The sequence below is a fragment of the Brassica napus genome, chromosome A4 (assembly GCF_020379485.1).
Source record: "Brassica napus cultivar Da-Ae chromosome A4, Da-Ae, whole genome shotgun sequence".
In the NCBI taxonomy this organism is placed as follows: Eukaryota; Viridiplantae; Streptophyta; class Magnoliopsida; order Brassicales; family Brassicaceae; genus Brassica; species Brassica napus.
Genome location: NC_063437.1, coordinates 9,970,802 through 9,990,206, shown reverse-complemented (window position 1 = coordinate 9,990,206; position 19,405 = coordinate 9,970,802). Strand labels below are relative to the sequence as shown.

The 19,405-nt window shown below is 31.7% G+C and overlaps 3 protein-coding genes and 1 pseudogene across 3 annotated transcripts; 1 reads left to right on the top strand and 3 right to left on the bottom strand.

Moving 5' to 3' along the window:
• Positions 1 to 773: 773 nt before the first annotated feature.
• LOC106448310 lies at positions 774 to 3,920 on the bottom strand (annotated as a pseudogene).
• On the bottom strand, positions 3,693 to 4,166 carry LOC125608166 (NAC transcription factor NAM-B2). Its single transcript, XM_048778125.1, has one exon. It carries the CDS (start codon positions 4,164 to 4,166, stop codon positions 3,693 to 3,695), a length of 474 nt encoding a protein of 157 aa, XP_048634082.1.
• Positions 4,167 to 6,365: 2,199 nt separating this feature from the next.
• LOC106446129 (U-box domain-containing protein 40-like) lies at positions 6,366 to 8,462 on the bottom strand. The gene has a single exon (XM_013887811.3). The coding sequence runs from the start codon at positions 8,229 to 8,231 to the stop codon at positions 6,543 to 6,545; it is 1,689 nt and encodes a 562-aa protein (XP_013743265.2). The 5' UTR covers positions 8,232 to 8,462; the 3' UTR covers positions 6,366 to 6,542.
• A 9,680-nt stretch (positions 8,463 to 18,142) lies between these two features.
• Positions 18,143 to 18,565, top strand: LOC106448309 (heat stress transcription factor A-4a-like). Its single transcript, XM_013890214.1, has one exon. The coding sequence runs from the start codon at positions 18,143 to 18,145 to the stop codon at positions 18,563 to 18,565; it is 423 nt and encodes a 140-aa protein (XP_013745668.1).
• Positions 18,566 to 19,405: the final 840 nt, after the last annotated feature.

Below are 19,405 nucleotides of genomic sequence, written 5' to 3'. Positions count from 1 at the left end.
TTTTTATATTTGCCTTTTTTGCCCTTTTCTTCAAAACAAAATTGTTTTAATTAGCCACCTGTCAAAATAAGCTGCCACGTCTTACCTGCATAGTGTGCATCTATTTTTTTTTTCCTTGGAGCCGGGAGAAAATCATACTTACATCAAATTTCTGATTGGTCAGGGAAAAAAATCATAATTAAAAAATAAGGTTATTTCTTATTAAAAATCCACTTCGACCAAAAAACTAGTTAATTTTATATATGTACAAAATAAATATATTAGAGTATCCCACTACAATTTTCTTTGTCAAGTTATAACTGAAGGAGTAGCATAAAAAATTTTATGGGATGATTTGAGAAATATTCTAATTGTATTTTAAATTTTGAAAAATACATTTTTCTTAATTTTTGAAAACTACATTTTCTTGTATGTGAAAAGACATTTTTATCCTGATTTTAGTTTCAGATTACAAATTTATTAATAATTTTAAAATTTTAAAATAATATTATAATTAAAACTATTATAACTAGGGTTATTATAATAAATAGTTTTATTGTTTTGGACTATTTTTCGTGACATTTACTGGTATTTTCATTGTTGAATTTACTGCCACTTAGTATTATCTTTAGCACAGAGAATGATAAATAAACTGAATCTCATTTCTTTGCTGTTCATCCATTTTTACATCATAAAAGTAGATAATTCCGTATTGTAAGAACACGGTCAAAAAATACGACAAGGGTTCTTCTGTGCTCCATGTGTATGAGTATATCAAAACAAAAACAAGCTTCTGGTCAAAAGAATAATATCATTTTATAAAAGAAATCAAGCTTCTAGTCAAAAACAAGCTTCTGTTCAAAAATATTACAAAGAAACAGATTCATCTAACAACTTCTTTGGCTATCAAATACCTAACACGAAACTATGAGTCGCCCATTCAACAATGCTCTTTCTTGATCTCCCTGAGTTAGTTAAGTTTCTTTACTCTTTTCTTCATTGTCTGTGGAAGACATTCTTGAATCATCTCCACCAATGCCGCTTGACTCAAACCCGAGTCTTTGCTAAAAGACTCAATGATCTTTGGCAAGACGAGCTTCTGGTCCTTTTTAACCCCAAACGTTGCACGAACATACTCCTGTTTCGCGGTTTCTAGCTCTTGGTAGATTCCCTTGGGGGTATAAACACGAATCTACAGGCAAATAAAAACACATTCAAGACTCTCTAACACTTCAAAAAAGACAGTAAATGTGTAAGCCTTCTCTACTTACCGCTGGATCAGAATGGCTGCCTGAACAAAGAGCAAAGTATACGAGAGGGGCTCGGAGTGGTCGAGGGAATATTCTTGATGCTCATCTCCGGTTCTGAACTTTCTTGGAATTAGTAATAACTTCAGCCACTACAAACAGGAAGCAAGAAAACTTAAGAACAGTGTCACACTGACAATCTGTAGCTGTGAGATACTCGAGAAGTGAGCCTTACCTGGCCAGGACGAGGCATCCTGATGTGAAGAATATAACTTTGTATCGCTTCTATGCTTACCATGCGACCTCCTATGTTGTAAGCTGGCTGGAAAACGTTAAGCAGAGTCCAAAATGTAAGTCTGGCTTTTCTAATTCATCTTCTTGAAGCAGACCAAGAACAGTGTGTTGATAATGTTTTACCTTGGAGAGCAGTAAAAACCGCTTCCTGTTGTTCTGTGGAATCCCATTTGCCAGAAATGTCTGCAATGGTGAAAACAAAGTATAAATACAACATAAACATAGGTAAGAGATCAAAGGACTAAAGAGAGAAAACCACGTACGTGCATCACAAGTGCGTTATGTATGTTAATCCAAAATGCTAGTTTCTCTTGATGAGTCAGGTTTCTCGGATCAACACTCTCCAGCTGTTTGATCATCAAGCTGCGTAAGTATAGCAACAATGAGTACATTCTGAGTGGAAAAAAAACAACAAGAGGAAACACTCAGATAGCTGCTAGGCTGACCTGAAGTTTCGATTCATCAAGTCAAGGTCACGTCATCTCCTATTGTTTTTATGAATGTGTGACACTTCAATCATTGAGCTATAAGGTCCTGCTGAACTCGAACTGATCATCAAAAGAGGAGTTCTTCCTGAAGCTTGGGCTCCACATATCATACTGTTCTTGAGGTGAGAAACCGTGGTTTATCGATAGAGCGTCTGCGAGCTTGGAGTATATAGCTGATGCACACTTTATCATTTCCTCTGATAACTTGTTTGGTGTCATGAATCTGTGATCTGATATCTTTGTTCCCATGTGTTCTGCAAGCCTTGCAGTGTTTGATCCACTGTGTATGTACTGTTGCATCAAAAAGTGAGTATATGTTACACATTTTGTTTAACTCTAATGATAAGAAAGTGAGACTCACTTCTGGAGGAGATATTCGGTTGTTGAAGGTGGAGCGTTGGTTAAGAGTAGACTGGCAACGGCGAACACATGAATCATTGTCCTCTTCCTCGTAAAGAGATTGATCTTTCAGCCTATTGTCGAAGGAGAAACACCTTGAATCGATTGTTGAGCTTTCTTGAATGAGTTTCCTAGCAGCAGAACCAGGTTGCATTGGTCTATTGTCAAAGGAGAAGCACTGAGAATTTACTGTTGAGCCTTCTTGATTGAGTTTCTTAGTAGCAGAACCAGGTTCCTTTAGTCTACTGTCAAAGGAGAAACATCTTGGTTCCATGGCTAAGTTATCTTGTCTGCATCTTAGGCTAGGAGAATCTGGTTCCTTTTTGACCATACATGGGCTCTTTAGTCTGTTGTCAAAGGAGAAACACCGAGGTTGTTCAGGTGTTGTTGTTGAGAAGTCCAGACGTTTGCCTTAGGAGAACTAGGAGTCTGTTGTTGTTTTGGAGATACAGAAGATGACTGTTGATCAAATGCTTTACGGTGCAAAGAGAGAAGATACAGTTCCAAATGTGAAACTTCCAACTCTAGCACCGCCATTTCCTATCATAAGTTGCTGTCTGGGGCCTAGATAGGCTACTTCGTTCCCCTGCCTGCCTCAGAGCTCTTCATGGCAGCAGAATCAAGCTTTGCAAAATGTGAACAAGACCTAGAGGATCAACATTATGAATGTGTAATCCAGTAAAGTCGAAACAAAGATGCCCAGAATTTAGTAATCCGCGCAACTGCATACTCCATCTATCATAAAAAAATATTTAGAAGCTTATATTCATAAATATAGAAACGATTATGCTAAAAGATTAAAAGAATCAACATAAGGATGACTCATTTAGAATCAAGGTTTGCAAAAAGTGAACAAGACCCAGAGGATCAACATTATGAATGTGTAACGAAAAGAACTCCAGTAAAGTCGAGCACAACTGCATACTCGATCTATTCTTATGTCGCTTAAATCACATCAGCCACCCTAGAAGTCAACACCAATGGAAAACGATTTACATCAATTAGTGGTAAAATCACTAACATCTACCGTGAGATAGAAAGGCAACCCTAATCACTATTATTCACACTTAATAGCTACACCCCTAGCTGATCAAGTTGATATACGACAAAGAAACAAACAAAAACTTTAGCAAGGACAAAAAGAAATCAGCTGTAGCTAAATCAATTTATAGAGATTAAGAAAAGACATTTATTAAATGTGAAAGTAGTAGTCTCACAAGCAGAAAAAAAAAGAGAGCTAAAGACCAAACTGGGTCAAAATAGAATAAATACTAACAAGAAGAAGTCAAAGGTGGTGGTAACAAGTAATCTTGCAGAGAACATGACGGGTTTTGATGGGGCTGCCGAATTTGTCACAGAGACGATACTCTCGCATGAACCAATTGCTCCAGTGCATAGGAGTTGCTTTGTCGTTCTTGTTCCTGAAGCAATATCTGAATCTCATGGTTCCCCCAATGAATTCACCCGAATCCTCAGACAGGATCGGGCGACGACCTTCGATGGGCATCCACGATCCCTCACAATCAACTCCTTCTGCCCAGAGATATTTCCAATCCCGTTTCCCCAAGTACAACCACTCGTTAGGGTTAAGGATGGGATCTGTTGGTTGCGGAAGCAGCCACGGCTCTCGTTTGTACAAATCCTCTTCCATGTTGTCTACGATAAATCTCGGGTTTGCTGTTGCTGCCCCGTTAATCTTTGGTCTCAGAAAACCCTCTACGATATCTTCGTCTGAGATACGACATCTAACCTCGGCCATTGTCACGAGATAAATTTTTTTCTCACTAACCCCAATTCCCTTCACATATATACACTAGATTATGCCGACATTAAAAAAAAAGGAAAAAAAAAGGAAAAAAAAAAGGCCAATACAAATTGAACAACGAATCACGTTTGCGTTTTCTTTTCCCATTCAAGATAAACAAAAAAAAACACGGAGGTTCAGGTGTTGACTTAGAAGAACTCGGAGTCTGTTGTATTGGAGATACAGAAGATGACTGTTGATCAAATGCTTCACGGTACAAAGAGAGAAGATACTGTTCCAAATGTGAAACTTCCAACTCTAGCACCGCCATTTCCTATCATAAGTTGCTGTCTGGGGCCTAGATAGGCTACTTGATCCCCTTGCCTGCCTCAGAGCTCTTCATGGCAGCAGAATCAAGTTTTGAAATGTGAACAAGACAGAGGATCAACATTATGAATGTGCAACGAAAGTAACTCCAATAAAGCCGAGACAAAGATGTCCAGAATTTAGTAATCCGCACAACTGCATACTCGATATATTCTTCACATCACCAACCCTAGCTCGGTCAGCGTGCGCGTGCTCGGTCGAAAGTCAAAACAAATGGAAAACGATTTTCATCAATCTAGTGGTAATCACTAACATCTACCATGAGATAGAGAGGCGATCCTAATCACTATTATTCACACTTAACAGCTACACCCCTAGCTGATCAAGTTGATATATGACAAAGAAACAATCAAAAACTTTGGCAAAGAAATCAGCTTAGCTAAATCAATTTACAGAGATAAAGAAAAGACGTTTAGTAAATGAAATGTGAAAGAAGTAGTCTAACTGACAAGCAAAAATAAAAAATAAATAAATAACAGAGGCTAAAGATCAAGATGACAGAATTCAGAATATTCCATTTTATTATAATAATAGGTAGCAATATTCAAAAATGTAATCTAATTTGAAAGGTTAGATTTCAGCAGATACGTGACATAAGTATTTAAGATTTGGTTATATTGAGCAATCCGGTTAAAGCCGGTGGTTTATTTGAAATGTGGTATAGATGTAATGTTTGGTTAATTATTTAAATTAAATTTAGGTGGTTTGATTTAAGTGTTAAACATAGTTTAATCCAGTGGCAATTCCTTGTAAATATTTAGAAAAGTTATGATCAATTCAAATTTTTACTCATGTTTTAATAGTTTAGATAAAAAGCCTAATCAACACCCAACAAGTCTATGATACACATGTGGATCAGAAAGTACCCAACGCCACATAATTTTAAATCAGCCCTAAAAGTCGATAATTGGTTCATAAATCAACCACTGAAACGATGAACTATAGCAAATCAGCCATAAAATATACATAAATTCTAGGTTGAGTTATATTGTCATTATGATTTGGTTCTAGGTTCAATTCTCAACAAGTGTAGTGTATATGTTTTTAACTAAGCATCGATGTTGTTTCAGTATGATCGATTTATTTTGGAAACAATAGTAGGTTTTCGTACAAAATGAAAAGATTATATATATAACTTAAATTTTATAAAAATGATGTATGTTCTTGCGTTATCATATATATTCCAGATATATATTAAATTATGCCATACTAAGAATTAGTTATGGCCGCGCGCGCTCCAGAGATAGTTCTATTAACATCAAGTAAATGTTTAGCTTTGCTGATTAAAAATAACTTACTATGTGAACCATTCTTTCTTCAGAACTAAATCTTCAACATTGGCATCAAAGGTCTGTTCGCTTCATAACGTCTGGTTCCACCTCAATCATCTACCCGAGAAAGTATTTTATCATTTGATTGTGATTTGTTCTGGCAACTGTATCCTAGAGAGTGATCATGCATGTTTGGGTACGTCTGGACCTACACCACTTAGTTCAGAGTCTTCAAACTAACTCAGACAAAATGTCCAACTACGACGCCCTTTAAGCTTTCTGTCTCGTCATTCTCATCTCAAGTTTTGGTACTGACTCCTGACTAAACACTATGCTACATGTGATGCAAATAATTAAAGAGGCCAAATCAGGTTAATACTATTAACTTTATTATTTGGATGGAGAATCAATTCCACCTCTCAAGGAAATAAAAGTCATTACTTTACAACTTTTTTCAATTGTTTCTTTTTTAACTTTTGAAGAAAAGCAAAAGATAATACGAAAATAAGGATGGGATTTAAAAAAAAAGAAGCCACCCAACCAAATTGCCAGAAAATGCAAGAATATTCCACCCCAGCCATAAAATTTCACAAAAGAAAAATCTCATCTCCAACTAATTACAACCCTCAAGCCTATTATTTAGAAATTATAAAAAAGTGGGAAAAGAAAAAGCTTAAAATCCGTAATTAAATAAAAATAAAAAAGCAAAGAAATTACGAGTTAAAATGACACGTCAAAACTCGGACGAGTTAACAGGTGACTTGTCACCGTCGCCACCGAGTCGATGCTGGCTCCGAGTTACACTACCGGAGTTTAACAGCTCTTCCCAATCAATCTCCTCATTCTCCGGCGAAGAATCATCTTCCATTTTAGCTCTCATCACTTCCAAAACCCTCTTCGCCTTCTGCTTCGCTCTCTCCCTCCCACTCCTCTCCACCTTCGTCAGCTCCTCCACGGCATTCGCCGCCATAGCCAAACCTTTAAACCTCAACCCTCCGTCGTGACTCAGTCCATACAAAACCGCAACACAGCTCTCCCGCGTCGACTCAGTAACCTCCCTCGGCCCTCTCAGAATCCCAACCATACACTCCACAGCTCCCGAGTCAAGCAAAGCGGGTCGACTCACCGGACACGAAGCCATGTTACAGAGAATCAGCAGAACCCTATTCATCGTCTGTCCCAACCTCGCCATGCTCAAAAGCACCTGAACAGCTCCGAGCTTCACGAGCTTCCCTCGGTTGCTCTGCACAAGCGACAGATGATACAGAGCAAGCGCCGAGTCGTGCCGAGTCAACTCAGTCCCGACTCGGATCAGATGAAGCAGCGGCTCCAACGCTCCGAGGACTCCGATCGCCGTCTTGTTCTCGTCCTCGAGAGCCAAGCTGAAAATGGCTCCGGCGGAGTGCTCCTGCGCATCCGAGGAGCCGCATTTGAGAACGTCGATCAACGGCGGGACGATTCCTGACCGTACGATCTTCACTTTGTTAGATTTCACCAAAGAGAGATTCACGAGAACAGCTGTTGCGTTAACCTGAACCGTAGCGTATCTCGAAACGATCAATGACCTAAGGGAAGAGATTAGCCTCGCACTACATAAACTGATTCTAGAACCTTCGTCGAGCCTCGTGACGCGTCTGATCGAAACCAAAGCCTCTTCGATCTCAGAGATTCGGTTGCTCTTTAGCTTCACGAGCAAGGCTTCTTCCTCCGGGCTAGGGTTTGGTTCTAGGGATTCGATTTCAGCAGACGAAGGTGAAGAGAAGCAGCTAGGTCGAGTCGCTAGCTGCAGCGTGCGGCTCGAGGAGGCTACGGACTCGTCGGAGCTCGAGTTGAAGTAGTTAGGTCTCCGGTCAAGCTCCGTCGCGGCGTGGTCGAGTCTCACCGAAGGTTTGTCCTTTATCGCTTGGATTAGCTCCTTCTCCGATATCGAAACCTTCCGGCTCGTCGGCCTGTGGTGAGTTTTCTCCATCAACGAGAGAACGAGCTTCTCCGCGGCGGCGTTATCGAGCGGCCTCGGCGGCGGGAGGCTCCGGCGGTGGCACCAGCTTAGAATTGCGGATTTCAAGGCGAGGTTGGGTATGACGGTGGAGAAATCCGGCGGCGAGGTTGGGAGTGAGGGGGTTGGAGTGAACCCTAGGGTTTTGGAAGCGATGACGCAAGCTCGTTCGTAGGAGTGACCGGAGGAGACGATGACTGGGTCGGCCATTAAGGAACCGGAGATCGGACAGAGGAATTCTGTCGGAATCTCTGTTTTCGACGGCGAGCTGTTGTTGGATTTTGAAGAAGAGGAAGAGGGAGATCGGGATAGAGAGATTCTCCATTTGGATTTGCCGGGGAGAGATTCTCGTCGGGAAAGGTTGTCGCTTTTGTCGTGGTTTGAGTGGAGAACCATGAGCTTGATGATTGGTCGTTGAATCTCCATTAAAGATTGGGTTTTTCAGAGTGGGGAGAGTAGAATTGTTGTTGAAGAAGAAGAAGACAAGCCATGAAAAAAAGGACTTAAAGATGAGGTGTTTGTGGGGAGAGAGAGATTTGACAAAACAGAACAGAGAGATTTTGGGAGGGAAGTTGTGTTGCGTCTTGTTGTTGTTAAACTTGTGGACTTGGTCCATGTTGTATCATTATTACTATGCTCATGTTTTTTTAATAATTAATTTTGTGATGTTAAAATTCAAAGATTTTAACAGGTAAAAGTGGAGATATGTCCTTTGTGAGAGAGTTATTGATTGGAGAATTTGTCTTTGATTTGGGCTTTTGTGATTCACATGTGTGTTTTTCAACTGATTTGTATACAGAGCATTTATGATGTTTGTCAACATTATGTAAAATCAGTTATTTATTCATCTATATTTTTCTAAGTAACAATTTCGATTTTTTAAATACTATTTAAGCATAAGAACTTATTTCTAAATCTTCAATACTATCCAACTAATTATTTGGTAATCTAGACTAATAATCTATTGTATTCAATATACAGTAGTAATACTGCTAGTTAGTAGTAACAAAAACTTGTGTTACAAATATAAAAACCCCTGCTCAGTAATTATTAAACTTATATAATCTATTAAAAGAGGAGTACAATTATAAAATACCCCTAAGTTTTTTCTATTTACTTACAACAGTATGCAACTGAAGTAATTAAATGAACATATCTTTAAGTAATCATTGTCTTTTCCTATTTATTAAACCATTTCCTAATCAAAATTTACCTTAATTTTCGTATTTAATATATTTCTTAAACCAAATTAGCTAATTTTTGGGAATATTCAACTGTAAAATCGATTTTAACAGTATTAAACTTGGATAATGTTACCATTAATTATTTTTGAACAAAATTCAAGTTTAAATTGGATATTAAACAATATGATGAATATTCCTAAAATATATGTTTAACTTACCATTAATTATTTTGAACAATAAAATCTATATATGCTAAGATTTAAATATCTTTAAGCTACTTATAGAACAATATGAAATATTTGTAACTGAATATTATTTTTAATATAGTTAAATCTTGCCTAAGATTATATATATTTCAAAAATTTCTAAAACATATGTTTAACCATTTTGGTTACTGTTAATTATTTTCAAAAAAACATTAAAATTTAAATATCTTTGAATTACTTATAAAACACTGTTTAATGTTTATAACCAAATATTATTTTCTAACGTATTTAAATCTCACAATATGCATCATATCTGATCAAAATATTTAAATTATTATTACATTTGAAAAACAATTTCATGTTAAAAGAAATATTACTCAAACATATCAATAGATCAATATTTCTCGAAAGTTTAGTATCAGACATGGGTTACTATTTTTTTACAGCACGTAAACTATTTGATTGTTGTGTTTATAAAAAAAATAAAATATGATAAATATTTAAAATATAAACCAATAAATGCTTTAATAATATTGATGTATATAAAAAGTAAAAATAAATACCCGCACGGACGCACAGACGAAACTTTAGTTACTTTTAAAGAGAAGAGGAATCATATTCACTGACACTACAATAGTTAAAGCTACTAATTCCGGGTCAAACTGAGATATATATATTTTTTTTAGCAACAAACTGAGATATATCTAAGACGTTAATGGTACGTGATTGTGTGTATAAGATGAGCATGCTAAAAAGGTTGATTTAATTAATTTCTCATGTTGAAGCAATTATGGGTGTTTGCTTTATGCAAAAAAAACACTGTTTTTAACCAAGAACAATACTGTCGTTTTCAGCTTTATGAATGTTCAAAAAGTTTATACTTTTTTGGCTTTTTATTTCTGCTTTTTGCCCTTTGTTTCTGGGAATTAATTTTGTTTTCTTCTTCTATGACATTGACATATATTTCTCTAATTTAGTATTTTCTTTACTATTTTCTCCTTTTTTATATATTTCGAATTAAAGAAACCTTTTTATTCTAAAATAGTTAACATTTCCAAGTTTCTATATAAAATTTATTAATAGTTAATGTCATATAACTAATATTATAGTACATTATATTTTATTATTGGTTGAATAATAGATAAATAAATAATTAATGATTTTTTATATAAAAATATAAATATTTCTTGATCTATGTGCATGATTTTTTTTTTTGGTTAGCATCGTGCATAATTTTAAAATGCCTTCTGTTAAAAAAACAGAGTAAACATGGACTTAGTCATAATACGTTATAGCTTTATATATGTTGTTGTAAAATTATACTCTAGATAATTTTGTTATTGTTGTATAAATCTTTGTTGTAGCTGTATTAATTTTTGTTGTAGAATTTGGTTGTAAGTTTAAAAGATTTAGTTACTTGCTTGTAAATTTTTTAAAGTCAAGACATTAGTGTGTCTATGTATTTTGCTTTCTAAAGCCAAGAAGAAAAGAAAATTTTGTAAATTTTTAGAAAATATTTCTAAAACATGATAGAAAATATGTGTGTAAAAAAATTAGCTATAGAAATATTTTTATAACATTTCTAAAGCAATTGCCAATCATCACCTATATGCTGGAATTCTACAATATTTGATTGGTAGCATTCGTTTTGTGGGTACCCTTTAACTTGCAAGAATATAAGCTGTTTATTCTGGTATCTTCATATCCCTCTGTTATCTTAAAATATCTTATATATTAAAATAGAAGTCACAACCTTGATTCATGTGTGATATTTTAAAAAATAGATCCTTTAGATGTTTTATTTATTTCTTAATAACATTTCTTAATCATTAATGGATCATTTAATATAATATCAATCGAATATCATAACAACTCTATCCTATATATCAGCTCAACTTATGAAATGATACACGTATCACATAAAAGAAATTAAAATATGTCATCATATCATGAGTGAACTCCTAACTATGTCAAAACTATGTAGTACATATGAACTTGTCGTGCTCTCTAATGACCATAGTTCATCACCTTAAGAAAATATTATAACAGAAATATTAAATCACCTAATAAATACATACAGAAACATTATTAAAATGAATCACCTTAATTTTTTTAAAAATCTCTGTTATCTTAAATGAACTCCTTATGGTGTCACGATCTTCTAACAGATAAGAAGTTGTTGTGATCTCTAATTTGGATCTATCGTTCATCATAAACGAATGAGGATACAAATTTGTTTTTCAATACTTTCCAGTCCAGTTACTAAAGTACCTCAAATCAATGTAATATGAAATTTTGTTTTTTTTTATTAGTCTATCATAACATTGAAGTGTTGGATTTCCTAATACATGATTCATATTGATCATAAATTCATATTAGTTCATTTAAAAAAAACCCAATCGTACCTAACCGGTTCATAATAATGTTGACTATACGACCGATTCTAAATATATATATACAACCTAAGCCACCAATTTTGAAAAACAAAAATCTGTTACAGTATAAGAATATACCTAAACAAAACGATTTATATGCCATAAACTTTTTATATTTGTTTATAAATCAGCCATAAAATCCTCATAATGTATCTTAAATATATATTTTAATAGTAAATGATGAGCATAACTAAATCAAGTAAATCTTACCTATTAAAACATATCCATATCCCTATTCTATTTTATTTTAAATTCACAAATCAGTTATTCTCAAATTCACATAATCAATCTATGCTTATTTACTTTTAATAAATCAAACCTACGGCAACTAAATTATTATGTTGTTACTATAAAATCCTCATTTTCTTTTTCTTTTCTTTTTAAAGTATTCAAGCCTATGGTATTAGTTTTTATATTTGACACAAAAACCCAAATCCAAAGAAACAAACAGAATCCGATAAAAAAAAGTAGCGCTGAAGCTGATTTTTTTAATTAAACATCCAAACTGGTTCAGATTTTTGGTATTTATACAATTGAAATTAAACACGATCCAAAATATTTTAGATATCCGAAATAGATTTTTATATTTAAATATATTAATTATTTTTAGATTTAGTATATAAAACCGGTTTACTATATGGCTAACTAATCCACGCAATACTAAAACCGTACCCTTTTAATTACAGTTTACATAACCACCATAATTTATCTTTGAATTAAATTATCTTTTATATTTTGGTTAAGCACGTGATGTTTGCAATATGGTTTGATTAGAATTTTTTTCATATTTTGGTTTTGGTGTGTCTATACTACCGGTTAACCAGTTATACCAACATTAAACATAACTTAATCCTGACCCATTCTAATTTTCAAACCACTTACAAGTTGTGTGATCTAATTCAAAATTAATATTTTCTTCATTATAAATCCATATCAATCGTAAGTTTGATTCACATTATATTTTTTTTTCTTTTGGTTTTGATGTGACTATACTGTCGGTTAACCAGTTAAACCAACATTATACATATCTTAATCCTTACCATACTAGATTTAAAACCATCTATAAGTTTTGTGATAAAATTAATTTTTTTTCTTCTAAATAAACCTATACCAATCGGTAGTTTTGAAACATCTACAAAATTTGTGATCAAAGTCAAAAATATATTTCTCTCGAAAAGCAAGTATAATCATAAAATCAAATTTTAACTTGAAAAGCAAGTATATAGGAGCAAAATATCTCAATAGATACGATTTTTCTAGATTTCTTGCTTGAGACTTGCAACTTCTAATATTCTAACGATATATATCAAACATATGTGTTAGATTTCACTAATTACCGTTAACCACTCAACAAATCTACTATATTTTCCATAACAACTAATTACATAATATCGTACTATTTAATGTCTATTAATTATAGATTTCAAAGAATATACTCTCTACAATACCCTAATTATTTAACCATCTATAAATAACGATGCTAAGAATCATACTTCGAAATATTACAATATTTTCGAGGTAACAATAAAAAAATATTTACCAATATTTATATATAATTACGAGTTAAATAATGAAATAACAATCCAAAAAAATAATAAAAAAACCTGACGTATGTGAGAGTTTGAAACAATTTATTCAATAAAAAACATATATGGTAAAATTATTATGTTTTAAAAAGTGATAAACACACTTTATATATATTATAATATATTTCAATTTAGAATTGTAAACAAAATGTTTATATAAAAAAATGGAAACAAACACCCGCGCGGTTGCGCGGATCGAGATCTAGTTTCTTTTAAATATAGTTAACTATGACTAAATGGTCTTAGTTACTATTTACTAGAGGTCTCTTTGACCCATCAATCTCAGATTTCGGATAGATTTCTAAAATATAATTCAAATAATCTGATTGTAATTTAATTTGATCTATAACATATAATACTAACTTACAGTAGGCTCAAGCTTACCACTCTTGCAATTGGAAATTTATCCTTTTCTTGCATGGGAACCAAATAATGAAATGATAACAAAAAGGGAGATGGAGTATAGCAGGTAACATTAATAATTGTATTCTTAATAGCTAAGACTCCAGAGAGGTCTATGTATAGGTAGTGTATGTATTTTGTATTTGTGTACGTGTAGTAAATGATGAGATAGATACAATCTTTAGACTTTGATTAGTGGTTTTTAGGCTGGTTATTTCAACTTTTTTTTTTTGCCTTTTGCCAAAGTTGTTCAGATTCCTTGTGCTTATTTTTCAGTAAAGAAATAAGATGGAGAGACTCTTGTGTTCACACTTCACGTTTACCTTTGTTGGTTTTGATACATTATTATATATGTGCATTTTAGTTTAGAGGTCAGTGTCGCGTTGAAATAATCTACTCTATTAAAATAGGGTCCTATTTGAAATTTACCTTGGCATATTTTAAATTTGGACCTATTAAGTATGTTGTGACTTAATATTATTAAGTCATTTAAATTATGGACCTACCTAAAATAACTCAATCTAATCAAGATAATATTTGAAAACTAAAATATTACTCCATAACTACCTCCTTAAATATTGCCTACTAATTATTGTTATTTAAATTTCCTTTACACATAGAAATTTTGAAACAAAGGTTTGTATTACTATAGAAATGAATTTTGAAAAATGTGGAATCACATACCATATTCTTATATATTCACCCTTACATAATATTAATTTTATAGATGACTATATATATATATATTCAGTAGAATCTAATCCTAATTCCCCGTGTATTTTGTAATCCTCCTATCCTACCTCAGTAATATTATTTAATCTTTTTAGTGACATACCTTTTGAATCTTATAATATAATTGATATACCTTAGTAAAAGAAGCTATATACTATATATAACAAATAAATAATAAGTTATATACCAAAACCATGACTATTAACATATGCTATATATCGTCCATAGATTTTTCAGTACATTTTATATACATTTAAATTTTATATTAGATAAATTATATCTCAGCTTTCAATTTTTAAATTCAGAATGAACAAAATAAATCTTTATTCTGAACAGAAAAAAAATCATTTGGCATATCATTCTAAATTAAAAGATGAATAAATCATTGATTATTGTTATAATATAAATTCCACAACTTTGAATTTGTGCATTGTTTTTTTAAATTCTGAAACCAAATATTTTTTTTTTGTTATATTATAAACATATATAACCATAACCATATATTTTGAAACTTTTTCCATGTAAATTAAAACGATATATATTTTAAATAGCCAACCTTACAACATTGTTTAAACTGAAAATACAATAAATAAGTTTTGTATTGTTCAACATATATTTAGTTTAACGATTTCAAGAATATTCTTATAATTAATTTCACATAATTTCATATCTAAATTCAGATCCATGCGTTCGAACTGAACTCAAAATTTTAGGTTCCTAACATTGTTATTTGAACAAAGCCAAAAACTAAATAATGAAACCCAAAACAAACCAAACTTTAAATTTATAAATAATCAAACTATTATTATATTTCTATAACCAAAAATCAAAATCCACAACCAAACCGAAAAATCAAGAGTACAACCTCGACGTAAACCAAAATTTACAAAATATCATCAAACCATAAAATTTTAATTTTGAAAATAAATTATAATTTTAAATGATGCTAAAATTATAAATATAAATATAAGTATTTCCGCGCAACCGCGCGGGTCAAAATCTAGTTATAACTTAAGTTTCAATTTCAAATGCATCTTTGGCAGGCTTTCAAATTCTCAAATTTTGAGATTTTTTTTTTTACTTTTGTAACAGATTCAAATCCTCAAATTTTGAAAATCTTAATAGTATAAATATTCAAGTTCTCAAAACACTATTTATTTTCCATTTCAGTTTTTTCTAATTATGTAACTTATATATAATAATATTAGTATTATTTTATCTTCATAAAATATTTCGACCAAATATTCAAATATATTTTTACATATATATCATTATGTATATATAAAGTACATAAAATATGTTAAAATTTTAATTAAATTATTTAAAAATAAAAATAATATATATAATTCAACCATTCCGTACTCTTTTCTAATTGATGTAGTACTTAAAAAACAAATTTTCTTACACCAAAATATTTATATATAAATATAAATATTATGTAAAATTTTATTGTGTTTTTATTATTTATTAGTGCTTATAATGAATTATTATGAAAATTAAATATTAAGATAAAAAAATATAAAACGATTTAAAAATAATTTGAAGTTTTCATTCTCAAAATAAAGTTCCTTGTTAAATTCCTTACATAGTTTTTTTTTTAACTAAAAAACTATCTTTTATGCTTTTACTCAAAACCAAATAATCCTTACAACCATAATTGTATCTTTTATGCAAATTTAATATTTATTCATTCTTTCAAAAGACTTTCACAAATTTAATTAAATAGTTAAATGTTCACTTTTACATTTATTATTTATCAATAACTTTTATTATTTTTATTAATTTATTTACATGTGAAAGAGATAAATTAATCTAAAAACTGTATTAAATCATAAAACAATAGTTATTTTATAAAAAAATATTTTTCAACTACGATTAATTTGAAAAATACGAAGCATTTATTTTGGTTAGTCACTAATTAGCAAAATAAGAAAGTTTTGTTTTGGCAACACTGATGAGTAATGATGCATATATAAAATACTCCATTTAAAGAATATTCTTTTTTATTTTAATCATTCGTTGGCGAAAACATCCAAAGGCCGACAACAAAACAAACATTACATTGTCATTTACGGTCCCTAACATTAGTAGGATCAAAATGAGGCGTCCGCCTAGAATCATCTGTATCGCGTATCAATTACATTAAAAGAGCAAATTACATCTGAAAAATCCAAAAGATAAAGCCAAAAGGGTCCACATTTTATGAGTTAAATCGGATTCAATCTGTTATTTGTTTCCATTCGATCTGAAAATCGAGATATTCGTAAAGTTTCGAAGCAAAACGAATACATAAAATCAATACCCATTAAAAAAATAAATCATAAATACAAAGATTTTAAGAACCAGATATCCGTTCACGCACGGATAGCTATATATATATATATATATATATATATATTAAATGTAAAATTTTCAATGTATGAGTTTATGTAATTGATATTGTAACATATGATTTAATATCTTCTATTCACATTATTAGTTATAAAAGTATTAAAAAAATTATGATATCTATAACTTTTTCTTAAGTTTTTTTTCTTATAAATAAATTTAAAAATTTTAAAACATATAATTTGACTGTTTCGTTTATTTTTTATTTTATATATCATATAAAATATTTTAAAGAACAAATTTATCTCAATTTCTCTAGATTATTTGTATTAGTTAAAACAAAATTATATATCCGTAAGTATTCATAAATATTCGTAAATATCTACGTATTTTCAGATATTTGTATATTTTCTGAGCAAAGCAAATCGAAAATATATGTAACATATGAATTAAATCAGAAATACCTCCGAAAGGATAATTCGTGCGCAGCCCTAAGTCCGTTTATGGGTATATGAAAGCAACTCAATTCACTTCCATTCACTTGTGGCGTCTCTTAATCTTGATAAAATTCTAAATAATGTATCTGTAAAAAAATAACCTTTATTAGGTTTAAATCTCGATCTAATTGAATAGTTTTTATACGTTTTTATAAAATAGTAATAAATACACCTTCAAATAATAATCATTTTTCCGAACATAAATTTTGTAGTTGATTTTTTTTTATATTCTAAAAAGCACATGAATAATTAATTTTAATATTATTTTATTATTATTCTAATTTATTTATAAATTAATTTTAATATTTTTTTTGGAAATAATTAAATTAATTTTGTAATAAATAATTTTATAAATTTGGTTTTGTATATATTTATGATAAACATTAATATTTCATATGAATAATTTAATAAGTTAGTTTACAAACTATCTCCATTTTGGAATCAATTATTTTATATTTATTATATTTTATTAGAGATGATATAATAAAATATACAAAATGAAATATATTATAAGAAATTAGTTTATGACAATCCGGTTATATTAAAATAAGTCAGTGAAGCCCACTATAAGCCCGTGAAGGCATCAAACAGTCTTGCAATAGGTGGTCACTGATTGACGGCTATGAGACGGTGCCGGTTTGCCTTTTTTCAAGGACAGAAGTAACATAAACACTATAAGCCGGTAAATGCAAAATTGATATCGAACCGACTTTGTACTTTGAAAACTAACCGTTGATAATCATATCTTGATCGCCCAATTGCAAAAAAGGATATAATGACCGTTGAAATAATCTCTATATAGAGTAGTACTCACGAAACAGCTTAGAGCTAGCTAATCTTCATTCGACCACAAGTGAAAGTTTCCTTTTTCTACTCTCTCTGTCTCTTTCTCAGAGAGTTAGGGTGTCTCCTTCTTTGTCTTCTTCCCTTTTCTCACGATTCAAAACTAGGGTTTCGATTAAGGAATATGGTTCGCAAACTCTCAACGTCTTCGTTCTACATCCAGTTATATCAGATCATCGATGACCGTTCGTCGGATCAGATCATCTCATGGAACAAAAGCAACAACAACAGTTTCATCGTTTGGGACTTGAAAAAGCTCCGCAGCAACATTCTTCCCAAATCCTCCTCTGTTTTGGGCAAAAACATGACGGAATTTATCGCAAAGCTTCGCTCTCATGGCTTCAAAACAGTCGTAAAAGGTCCTGGGGAGTTGGAGTTCTCACATGATGATTTAGAAAGAGGACCTCTGATGAAGAAGATGATGGTCAAAGCCTTGTCGGAGAGGATTGAGAGGTTCGATGCTCAAATCAAATCCATGAAGTGTAGACTCAAAGCTAAGGAAGCTTCCCTCAAAGTTGAGAATCTCTTTCAAAACCTACGTATCTAATCAAATCAAGAAAAGCTTAGTCCTCAAAAAGTAAAGAATCTCTTGCAAAGTTTAAGGATCGGATCGAAGATTCATCTCTTCTTGTAGTTAAATTTGTGATTTTTTTAAGAAACGGTATATGTTTTGTAATATCTTGTTCTATGTAATAAGAATAGTATATCCTATTAACGTTTGCTAATCTCTTTTGTCTATGTTCTATGTTCTATGTACTATTACTCATCCAAGAAAAGGTAGAGTTCGTCAAAAATAGAGAATCTCTTGCAACGTGTACGAACGGATCAAAGATTTCATCTTTCTTGTAAATAAATTTGTCAACAAAAAAGTGATCCTTGTTTGTTTGTTTGTAATGACACACAACAAGTAACCAGCCTTAATAGTTAATAGTGATCCTTGTTTGCATTTTCATAACTCTAGACTTGCGCATCACAATTAATAGCTGCACACTTCCATCCAAGAAAAGGCTGTAAAATTTTTAGGGTTAGTCTTCCTTCAGTTAACAATCTTGGGGTTTTAAAAGTATCATGTTTATATCTAATCCAAACCGGCGTACCCAATTTAGTATGGAGTGAAAACACACACAATTCTGTCGGATAAATTGGGTTACTTAAACCGGAAATCAAATATCTAGTTCTAAACTGAAAAAATCGGTTTTAAAAAAATCAATAGTTTTTGCATTCATAATCGATATCATAGGAAAATCTAAAACAAATCAAATAAAAGCTAAAGCACATGACATTTACCCTTCATTAACGAGGAGAGAGAGAGAGAGAGAGAGAGAGAGAGAGAGAGAGAGAGAGAGAGAGAGAGAGAGAGAGAGAGAGAGAGAGAGAGAGAGAGAGA

Bases quoted from the DNA above. Each gene is read 5' to 3' on its own strand.
- LOC125608166 (XM_048778125.1), bottom strand. From the start codon at position 4,166: ATGGCCGAGGTTAGATGTCGTATCTCAGACGAAGATATCGTAGAGGGT.
- LOC106446129 (XM_013887811.3), bottom strand. From the start codon at position 8,231: ATGGAGATTCAACGACCAATCATCAAGCTCATGGTTCTCCACTCAAAC.
- LOC106448309 (XM_013890214.1), top strand. From the start codon at position 18,143: ATGGTTCGCAAACTCTCAACGTCTTCGTTCTACATCCAGTTATATCAG.